The sequence below is a fragment of the Agelaius tricolor genome, unplaced genomic scaffold (assembly GCF_023055355.1).
Source record: "Agelaius tricolor isolate 1412-34295 unplaced genomic scaffold, bAgeTri1.0.p SCAF_31, whole genome shotgun sequence".
NCBI classification, from domain to species: Eukaryota; Metazoa; Chordata; class Aves; order Passeriformes; family Icteridae; genus Agelaius; species Agelaius tricolor.
In genome coordinates this window covers 2,071,583-2,082,562 of record NW_027269291.1, presented here as the reverse complement: position 1 = coordinate 2,082,562, position 10,980 = coordinate 2,071,583, and the positions used below count along the sequence as shown (strand labels likewise).

General features: G+C 60.1%; 2 protein-coding genes across 2 annotated transcripts; both read left to right on the top strand.

The window, feature by feature from the left end:
* The first annotated feature begins 694 nt into the window (after positions 1–694).
* On the top strand, positions 695–4,632 carry LOC139601797 (amine oxidase [copper-containing] 3-like). The gene is made up of 4 exons (XM_071451094.1): positions 695–2,309; positions 2,403–2,688; positions 3,378–3,507; positions 3,657–4,632. Exons 1-4 carry the CDS (start codon positions 740–742, stop codon positions 3,957–3,959), a joined length of 2,289 nt encoding a protein of 762 aa, XP_071307195.1. The 5' UTR covers positions 695–739; the 3' UTR covers positions 3,960–4,632.
* A 1,623-nt stretch (positions 4,633–6,255) lies between these two features.
* G6PC1 (glucose-6-phosphatase catalytic subunit 1) lies at positions 6,256–10,010 on the top strand. The gene is made up of 5 exons (XM_071451164.1): positions 6,256–7,572; positions 8,044–8,153; positions 8,443–8,551; positions 8,746–8,861; positions 8,960–10,010. The coding sequence occupies exons 1-5, from the start codon at positions 7,343–7,345 to the stop codon at positions 9,472–9,474; spliced, it is 1,080 nt and encodes a 359-aa protein (XP_071307265.1). The 5' UTR covers positions 6,256–7,342; the 3' UTR covers positions 9,475–10,010.
* The last annotated feature ends 970 nt before the right edge of the window (positions 10,011–10,980 follow it).

Here is a 10,980-nt window from a genome sequence, read left to right as displayed (position 1 = left end):
GCTGGGCACAAGGGAGGGATCTGGACAGGACCTTGCAGGAAGGGGTTTCATGGCTTTCATGATTTCACCTTTGGTGGCTGCTGGTGATGCAGCAGGGCCAGTGCCACTGCCTGTTTGCCAGGGTGCTGGCTGGGCTCTGGTGCCTCTGTTCCCCTCCTTGCTGCCCCATCTGTGCTAGGCTGTAACTCAGGACCAGTGGGAACCTTTGCAAGGTGACAAAGAGCTGTCCCCTCCCTCCTGGCTGTAGGACCATGGGGATGTTGACAGCAGCAGTGATGGCAGGGCTGTGTCAGGATGGGGCAGGGTGCTGTGTTTAGCACTGCTCTGCACAGGGACGATTTATCTCTACAGCCTGCCCAGTATCTGCGGGGTTAAGAGACAGAGCAGAAGTGAGAATGTGCTTATTTCCCCTAAACGACTGCATCCATCCTCCCCAAGCTCTGCAGTGTAGGGTCTGGGACCAGAGGGGAAGGACAGATGTACAAACGTTGAGTTTACTTAAAATTATGGCCCTCTAGGGAAGCAGAGCATAGTTGCCTTTTATGGTTCCCAGCAAATCCTGGCAATGTGTGAGAACGTCCCCTTGCACCCCCCTACGAGTTCCAGGGGCTGTTCCCTGCTGAGGAAACAGGGGAGGAAAATAAACCCAGCCCCTTGTTCTAGTGAGTGGCTGGGAGGATTCCACAGCTGGAAACGTGTCCTGCCAGACTGTGAGAGAGCACTCAGTGCCTCAGCAGGCATGAGCCTCAAAACCGTGCTCATCCTCCTTGGTCTGGCCTTAGCCACGATCTTCGCTTTGGTCTGCGTGCTGCTGACCAGGGAAAGGAGCCCCAGGACGTGCCAGCACCTGCCCCCGCAGCAGGAGGAGACGGAGGATGGCCAGAGCCTGGTGTTTGCTGACCTGACGGCCGAGGAGATGTCGCAGGTGGTGCGGTACCTGCAGGGCCACCTGGGGGTGCCGCTGGTGGAGGCGTCGCGCGCCGAGCCCTCGGAGAACTGCATCGCCTGGCTGGACGTGCAGGTGCCCACCAAGGCGGAGGTGCTGCGGTTCCTGGACTCAGGCGGGGCTCGTCCCCCCCGGGAGGCTCTGGCTGTGCTGTACTTTGGGAAGCAGCCAGAGCCCAACATCACCGAGCTGGTGGTGGGGCCGCTGCCCAGGCCGGCGTACCACCGGGACGTGACGGTGCACAAGTACGGCGGGAAGGTGCCCTACCACCGCAGGGCCGTCACGGGCAGGGAGTACGCAGAGATCAACGCCCTCATCCACAGGGAGCTGAGGAAGGCACCGCTCTTCCTCACCGCCTGCTGCGAGTCCGATGGCACCGACCTGGTCACCCTCACCACGGCCCCACGGGGATTCAAGTCTGGTGACCGCCTGACCTGGTTTGTTCTTTTCCACAATGTGGCTGGCACTGGCTACTACCTGTCCCCAGTGGGGCTGGAGGTGCTGGTGGACCACGGGGACCTGCACGTGTCCCGGTGGCAGCTGCGCAAAATCTTCTACAACGGCCGCTACTTTGCCAGCATGGGGGATCTGGAGCAGGAGTTTGTGGTTGGTGCACTGGAGGTGGTCAGACTGAAGCAGCCCCAGGCTGATGCAGTGCTGGGCTCAATGAAGCCCCGGCGCCCTCCTGGGCCCCCGGGCCCGCTGCAGTTTGAGCCGCAGGGTCCCCGCTACAGCGTCAGGAACAATCACGTCACCTTCCAGGGCTGGAGCTTTGCCTTTGGCATGAACCCCAACACTGGCCCGCGCCTCTTCGACATCAGGTACCGTGGGGAGAGGATTGTCTATGAGCTGAGCCTGCAGGAAGCCTTGGCCCTGTACGGCTCCAACTCTCCCGGGGGAATGTCCACCCGCTACCTGGACGGCAGCTTTGGCATCGGCCGGTTCGCCTACGAGCTGGTGCGGGGCCTGGACTGCCCCTACACAGCCACCTACGTGGACCGGCACTACCTGGCAGAGGCAGACACTCCCAAAACCAACCAAAACTCCCTCTGCATTTTTGAGCACGACTCTGCCCTCCCTCTGAGGCGCCACTTCTCCGACTCACAGTCCTTCTACTACGGCGGGCTGCGGAAGAACGCGCTGGTGATCCGCGCCATCTCCACGCTCATCAACTACGATTACATCTGGGATTTCCTGTTCCACGCCACCGGCGCCGTGGAGGTCCGGGTGCACGCCACGGGCTACATCAGCTCCTCCTTCCTCCATGGCCGAGGCACTGACTATGGCAACAGGGTTGGGCCGCACACGCTGGGGACGATGCACATCCACCATATCCACTACAAGGTGGACCTGGACGTTGATGGTAGGTCTGGCCACCTTTGTGCATGGCTGTGGTTTACTGTGGCCTTCTGTGGCGTGCAGAGCTTGTGAGAGGGTTTTCTCTTCTGCTTCACAGGGCAGCTGAACTCCCTGGAGAGCCAGGATATGGAGTATGAGTTTGTCAAAGATCCCTGGAGCGCACAGAGCACCATTGAGCGGCCGCACCTCCGCAGGGAAAGGCTGGAGAGGGAGGATGAGGCAGCATTCCCACTCAATGTCCCCCTGCCCCGCTACCTCTCCTTTGTCAGCCCCAATCCCAACAAGTGGGGGCACCCACGCAGCTACAGGATCCAGGTCATCAGCTTTGCTGGGAAGCACCTGCCCACCAACAGCTCCATGGAGCGCTCTGTCAGCTGGGGCAGGTGGGTGCTGAGGCCTCAGCAGCTTCTGCTCCCGGTGGAGGGAGGTTCTCACCCCTGGGCAGGCCTGCAGCAGGCTGCAGGGACGGGTTAAACAAAGGGTTAAAGCAAACACAAGCATAGCTTTTGGCTCTGAAATTTCCTTGAGATGTTGCTCAATAATATCTGCTTATGGTAGGTCACAGGCAGGAGTCTGACCTCACGTCAGACAAATTTAGAGCAACCCCATGTGTTTTTGCCTTTGAGGGGAAGTAGGCTGCAGAAGGAATTCCTAAGGGAAGCACTGGCATTGCCAGGTTGTGGTATCTTCCCACGAGGACAGAATGCCTTTGGAAAATGCTTGGGATCAGCACAGAGCAGTCTCAGTGCCAGGGTGAGCTGATGGAGCTCATGCTGGGGATGTCTGTGTGGGGGAGAAGCAGATGTGGCTTAAGGGAGTGCACTGGGCATTGAGAGACAGCATTGGCACCTGGATCCATCTGTGTTCCAGCCATGCTGGAAAAGCCACAGGCAGCAAGGGATCCCCCACAAAGCTTGGAGATGCTGGGGCTGCTGCCCATTTCTGCCCTCTTGGCCCTTTCCCTCCCCACCCCAGGGCAGACTGGGGATGCCCAGCCCCAGTTTGTCAGTGCCTCCCAGCTGGCAATGCCGTGGCTGGTGTGGACAAGCCCCTGTGAGCCCTGTGCTGGCAGGTACCAGCTGGCTGTCACCCAGAGGAAGGAGGAGGAGCCCACCAGCACCAGCATCTACAACCAGAACGACCCCTGGACACCCACTGTGGCCTTCGCTGACTTCATCAACAACGAGACCATCACCAACCAGGTGAGCTGGGCTTCCTGGCGTGGGGAGAAGCTGAACCTTGTGGGGCCATCCTGGACAGAAGCTGCTCCTGTCCCAGAGCCAGCCTGAGCAGCTGCTGGGCTGGCAGAGTCCTGCTCAGCCTGACAGATGCCTCGTTCCTCTTCTCCCAGGACTTGGTGGCCTGGATCACTGTGGGCTTCCTGCACGTCCCTCATGCTGAAGACATCCCCAACACAGTGACAGTGGGGAACAGTGTTGGCTTTTTCCTGAGGCCCTACAACTACTTCAGCGAGGACCCCTCGGTGGATTCAGCTGACAGTGTGTACTTCAGCAGTGAGCAGGAGGCTGGGGCGTGTGGGGACAATCCCCTCGCCTGCCTGTCCTCTGCTGCCACCTGTGCCCCCCGCCTGCCCCCCTTCCACTTCGGGGGCTTCTTCAACCTCAGCCTGGCACCGCCCCTGGGTGGGCTCTGATGGGCCAGGGGCTGCTGGGTGGGCACTCAGGGGGTCTCTGTCCCACACCAGGACCTGCCCCGTCCTGCCCAGGCTGTCCTGTGCTCGGGGTCAGGTGTTGGGAGAAGCTCAGCTCTCATTTCAGCACTGCAGCAAAGGAGGACCCAAAGCCTCTGAAAAGCAGCCCCTGGGGATGATTTTATTTCACCCTGGATGTCACCTTGTGTACTGTGGGGTTCCCACAGCCACTCCTCTCCTCTGGGATGGGGCTTCCACCTCCTTCCCATCACTGGTGCACACAGGGGACAGTGCTGGCCGCGGCACAAAGCTGCAGCTGCCCCTGGGGCTGTGCTCCAGCTGAGGTTTTGCCCACAGTGGCAGCAGTGAGTGGTGTGGTGCTGCTGTGGAATGGCCCAAACCTCCTCCCCAGCCGTTGCAGCCTCAGGGCTGGCTCTGCAGAGGGAGGTGCTGCCCTGGGCTCGCTGGGAGGCTGCTGGAGGAGCCCAGGCTGAGCCTCTGGATGGGCCCAGCCCGGGCTGGGCACTGCCCTGTGTGTGCCCTTCCCAATAAACGGGCACTCGGTGCTTTTCCTGAACAAACTCCTGGCTGCTGCTCTGTCTCCTGTGGCTGGGGCCGGACCCCAGAAGGGCTGAAGCCCTGTTAGGGAAGGTCCTGGCTCAGCTCTGAGGGGCTCCCAGGGCTGTGGGGCAGCCCCAGAGCCTGGCACGGTGCCTGGCATGGCTGTGTGGGTTGTCCTGGCGATGCTCCTGGACCCTGGTGCTGGCAGGAGGTTCCTGCCAGGGAATATGGAGCAAACAAGGCAGTTAATGTTTAACAGTTGTTCTGAGCTGTGTTAATCAGTTCTGGGCCTGGCTGCTGCCCAGCCTGCTCAGCCCCCCTGTGTGGGGACCCTTGGTTCCACACCCCAGCTGCATGTGCAGCCCACAGGGCCCCTCCCCACCGTGCCAGGCTGGCATGGGGACACCGAGAAGCTTGGTGAGGTCAGTGCCAGCCCTGGCACACGGCTGCAGACACTCAACACTCACCAAAGAGTCCCTGGGGGCACCGTGGGTATCCTTGCCCTCACGGTAGTGGGTGGATCTGAGCAGAACTTGCTGAGAGGGTCTTGGGCAGCCCTCATGGCCGTGGATGTGCCCCTGGGAGCCAGCCCAGCCTGCTGCAGCACATGGGACAGGGAAGGGGAGCAGAGGGCAGCTCAGGCCGTGGCTCAGGGTGAGGCTGCAGTGGCCCCTGGGTGCCCTGGGGTGACAGCAGGGGCTGTGTGAGAGCAGGAAGGTCGTGCCCAGCCCTGTGCCCACATGGGCAGTGCTGACGCAGGGACCACGCTGCCACAGCCCAGCCTGGACCTTGCAGCTGTCAGGGAACGTTCTGGAGCAAGCACGGGCACTCCACGTGGCACATTCAGCCCCCACTGGTGCTGTGCTGGCCAGAGCTGCACCCAGAGCCTTGGGAATCACGGGCACAGCGTGTGCCAGAGCCAGCTGGGCCACTGCAGTCACAGAGCTGGGCCTGCTGGGGCACAAACTGGGTTCCCCCAGCCTGGCCCCAGTCCTTCCATGGAAAGCCAGCCCACTTTTAGTGCACATCCCTGCAGGGGTGCAGGGCATGAGCAGGACCCTGAGCAATGGTCAGACCAGCCAGAATGCAGAACCTGCAGTGCCCACACAGCTCCTGCTCCCCAGGTCCTCACAGGGACTTTGGGGCTGGGGATTTATCCACAGGGCAGGGCAGGGAGCAGGGCTGGGACCATGTGGGCCCTGGCACCTCTGGCACTGTCCTGACCAGTGGCAAGTGCACAAACACTGGCTGAGAGTGACTGGGCCACTCTGTCCCTTGGCTGCTCCCATCCTGCTTCCTGCTCTCTCCCCACTACGGCCCCAGTTTTCCTGCAGGGACTCTTTCCCAGGGGACTGCAGTGCTAGCCCCCATCCCCCAACACCTTTTGCCCCATTTTCTGCTGTGAAATCTCCTGGGAAGGATTTATTGCTGATGGTTTCAAAATATTTTTGGAACAGAAGCCAAGTCTGTTGCATTCCTTCACGCTGGCCAAAGCCACTCTCAGTTGAAGACCCTGGAGTGAGCTGTTGGGGAATTTGTTTTGCAAGAGCCATTCAGTTTCTGTGCAAACTCCTGTTTTGTTGGGACGTTTTGCAGGTCAGGAGCTCAGTCCAGGGTCTGGGACCACCTTCCTTGGGTGCAGCACAGCCAGGCTGGATGGGACATGCCTGTGTCTGTGGCCTTTGCCTGCTCTCCTCCCAGGCCATATCCCAAGGAGGGGTTTGCTGGTGCTTTGCCTGTCAGACCCCATGGCTCCCTGGGCTCTGCATGGGCAGAGGGGCAGGATGGGGCCTGCAAGTGCTGCTGTTTGTCAGCAGGACTCAGTGCTGGACACAGCTCTCCCAGAGACAAACAACACAGGGCAGGGGTTCAAGGATCCTGACATGAATTTTCTCAGGAGGGAGAGAAGTGATGCATTTCACTGGCTGTTGATCATTAATGCCTTGCTGCCTGCTCAGCTGTGCTGGGTGCTGCCTGGGCACCCTGTGCTGCTGCCCCAGGGCTGTGCCCAGGCCCTGGCAGCTGTGGGTGACAAAGATGCAGTGCCAGCAGTGCTGGCAGGGACAGCAGAGCGCAGCTGGGGTGGAGGGGATGGCCATGGGTGCTGCAGGATGAGTTCTGTGTTGGGCTCTGTACCCACAGCTGGGTCTGATGGGGCAGGAGGGGTTAACCCAGTGGAGCAGTGCAGTCCCTATTTGCAAAGGTCCTTCAGCCCCCCAGTAGAGATCAGAACACAACTGGCAGCCAGGAGCACCCCAGCCTGGCTCTCTGGGACTGCAGGGACCTCCTGGAATGGCTTTGAAAGTTTCCCATCATGCAAAGTTAAATTGGCCTGGCACATGAGGAGGGGGAGGGCAGTCTGCCCTCTGCTCCATGCACCCACTGCATGCTCTGGGCATCCTCACACACTGGTTCACAGGGGGATGGCAGAGAGAGCAGAGCAATTGTCAGCCCTGGCCATGGCAGCTCTGCAGGACTGTCACACACAGCGTGTGGGATCAAGGAGCAAGGGCTGTGGGTCACTCAGAGCTGTTGTGCTGGCTCGCTGGAAGAGCCAGGGCTGCAGGAACCCCCTGAGTGAGGGGATGGTGCTGGGCTTGGAGCACTGCTCTCCACGTGCCCTCACAACCTGTTTTCCCCTTTTACGTAAGCTGTTCCAAACATGTTTGTTACAACCCCCTGGTGATGTACCTTTGGAAAGAGTGGTTTTGGGTCCAAAGATCAGTGCTGGGACAGTGACCTGCCTGCTGCAAACAAGACCCTGCAGAGTATAAAACCCCAGTGGCCCAGTGGAGCAGGGGACAGCCGGAGGCACGCCGAGGAGGATGGAGGCCAACATGAACCTCCTGCATGATGTGGGCATCCAGACCACACACTGGCTGCAGCAGCGCTTCCAGGGCTCCCAGGACTGGTTCCTCTTCATCTCCTATGCTGCTGATCTCAGGAATGCTTTTTTTGTCCTCTTCCCCATCTGGTTCCACTTCAGTGAAGCAGTGGGCATCAGGCTCATCTGGGTGGCTGTCATCGGGGACTGGCTCAACCTCGTCTTCAAGTGGTGAGTGGCCCCTGAGCCAACACTCCCCCCTGTGCTGGCACACCTGGACTGATGTGGGCCAGCTGGGTGCTCTCAGCCCCAGCTGGGCAGTGACAATGGTCACTCCTTCCCAAGCCATGCAGGAACAGCTCTCCCCCTCTGCTCCAAGCAGAGATGGAGCCTCCTGCAAACAGAGCCTCCCATCAGCCAGGGCTGTGGTGCTGAGTGGGGGGATCTTCACAGAGCCCCTCAGCACAGGAGGCAATATTGACTTTGCTTCCAGGACATTCTTGCTCTTTCCCCCCTCAGGGCTGGGGATGGGGACATGGGCAGGCAGTGTCAGCTGTCAGAACCAGGCAATCAGCTGGGTCCTGAGTCTGTCAGGATGCCCTGCACCACTTGTGGGTCCTTTGCTTCTTCCATCTCCCAGGACAGATCTAAAGCTGCAGCTGTGCCCTGGACCTCCCCAGAGCCCTTCTCTTTTCTTTTCAGGATCCTCTTTGGGGAGAGACCATACTGGTGGGTCCTTGACACAGACTATTATGGCAACAGCTCTGCACCAGAGATCCAGCAGTTCCCTCTCACCTGCGAGACAGGACCTGGTAGGGTTCCCCGAGCCATGGGAGGGGCTTGCAGCCAGGGGCAGGGGGTGCTTGCCCATGAACAGGCAAAGAGGGGGGTGCAGGCAGCCTGCAGGGAGCACACAGCCCTGCACAGCTCTGCAGAGAGGCTGCTGTGTGCTGGGGACACTGGCTGTGCCTGCAGGGGAAGGAGGCAGGGCAGCCCCTGCACTGAGCAGACCTTGACCCCTGTGGTGGCTCAGCACAAACCCCTGTGGGTGCTGAGCTCTGGCCCATGCAGAGCCTGACCTGGGTCTCTCTTCTTGCCCAGGGAGCCCATCTGGCCATGCCATGGGTGCAGCAGGCGTGTACTACGTGATGGTGACAGCCCTGCTCTCTGCTGCTGGGGGAGAGAAGCAGTCAAGGACACTGGGATACTGGTAAGCTGTGTGCCAAAACCACCTGTGCCAGGCAGAGGTGGCTCCAGCACTGACAGCCACAGCCAAGCCCACCAAGGTGCAAGGCTGTGGGCTTGCAGCATGGGGACAGGCTCAGGGACAGCCAGGCATTGTCTGGAGTACCTGATGGCAATGCCCATGGCCCTGGCACCCACATGGCCACCTGTCCCTCACAGGGTGCTGTGGACAGTGCTCTGGATTGGGTTCTGGGCAGTTCAGGTCTGTGTCTGCATGTCCCGAGTCTTCATCGCCGCTCACTTCCCCCACCAGGTGATTGCAGGGGTGTTCTCAGGTGAGTGTACCTGACCCCCCTCCCTGTCCCTGCAGCACCACTGTGCTGGACTGCAGCACTGCAGCACTGACCAGTGCTCCCACTTTGTTACTGGGCAGGGATGGCTGTGGCCAAGACCTTCCAGCACGTCCGCTGCATCTACCACGCCAGCTTCCACCGGTACCTGGGCATCACCATCTTCCTCTTCAGCTTCACCCTGGGTTTCTACCTGCTGCTGTGGACATTCGGCGTGGACCTGCTCTGGACGCTGGAGAAGGCACAGAAGTGGTGCAGCAACCCTGAGTGGGTCCACATTGACACCACTCCCTTTGCCAGCCTCCTCCGAAACCTGGGCATCCTCTTCGGGCTGGGGCTGGCCCTCAATTCCCACCTGTACCAGGAGAGCTCCCGGTTAAAGCAGGGCCAGCAGCTGCCCTTCTTCCGCCTGGGCTGCATCGCTGCCTCCCTCCTCATCCTCCACGTCTTTGATGCCTTCAAGCCTCCCTCCCACGTGCAGCTGCTCTTCTACGCCCTCTCCTTCTGCAAGAGCGCGGCCGTGCCCCTGGCGACCGTCGGCCTCATCCCCTACTGCCTGTCCCAGCTCCTGGCCACACAGCACAAAAAGGCTGCCTAAGGCACCCCAGGGGTGGCTCAGGGGCAGCTGCCAGGCCCTGGGTGCACCTCAGCCACTGGTTCTGCACTGGGAGCAGGCCGTGGAGGCTGGGCCAGTGGTGCTGCTGGGTGGCTCCCACAACACGGACCCACAGTGCCAGTGCCGCTGGGCTGGGCTGGCTGGTGGCACAGAGAGAGAGCCCTGCACAGCCACGACTCCCCTGCTGCCCCTCCTGCACCCACAGCTGGGGGGCATCTGCCCAGGACCCAGCAGCAGCAGCGAGAAGTCCTGCACTCCCTTGCAGCTTGTGGGGACAGACCACCTTGTGCTGCAGGGCTGGGGACAGCGCCACTGGCAGCAGGGCTGGCACCTCAGCGAGTCTGGGGTCTGCTCAAGAGGCAGCTCTGTGACAGGAATGGACAGACTGACATGGAGTTCAAGTGCCAGTGTGGGTGAGGGACCCCCAGCCCTGGGACGTTTGGTGCTCACCCCTGTGATCAGTGTGGGGGGCATACATGCATGGCATGGAGCTGGGCACAGGAGATGTTTTATTAAAGATGAAGGTTGTTTAGCTGGAGAGTTTGAGTGTCCTACTGGCCAGCAACATGGGATGGGGGATCAGCTCCTGGATGCAGGGTTGTGCCATGACCTGCAGATGGTAGAGGAAGGACATTAGGACATTTCTCCTGGGGGCTGAAGATGCATTCAAACCACTGGAAAGGGCACTGCCCAGTGCCCTGGGACTTCATCTTTTGTCCTGAGCTGCAGCTGAACCCTGACAGCACAGTGGGGGCAATGAGCTGCTTTTTGTGCTGTTTATCCAAGGTTTCTGGGTGCACTTTGTGCCAGGAAGAGGGACAAACTTGTGTCACCTCACTGCTTACAGAAATGAGCTCAACTGGGGCTGTGCTGAGTCCCCAGGGTGCTGGGGACAGAACTGGCACTTTGCCATGGTGTGGGGTTGGGCTCATGCCCTTCCCACCTCAGTACCCCAGCCCAGTGCTCTCTCAGGAAGTCCTGTGGGCTGAGCCTGCTGCCCTCCAAGCTGTGCAGCTGCACAGCCCAGCTAAACCTCCTCAGGAAACATCCTCTCTCAGTCTGAGATAGTCCAAAATCCACAGGGAGGTGCAGATACTTTCTTCCTGCCAGACTCTGTGTGCATGTGTAGGATCACTCCCAAAGCACCAGCCCCTGCAGCTCTGACCCCACACCCAGTTCCAGGCCTCAGTGGTGCTCCCTCTGTTCTGGTGCCATCCCAACAGCTCAGCCAAGGCTGTGGCCATGCACCAGTCACAGCAGCCATGGGTGGGAATGCAATCTGCTGGGGCTACTCCCCTCCCCTTGTTCATGACAGATAAACTTCCTTAGGACGGAGGTTTCTTTTATTCTGTTTCTCTGTTTATTACCAACACCTGGGGTAAACCTGTCACGCCATTTCTAGCCAGAAGGGGAAGGGTAAATTCTCAAATTACCTGTTGAGCCCCGTTGTGGCTCCACAGCGCCCTTTAGTTCCTCCAGAGGAGACTG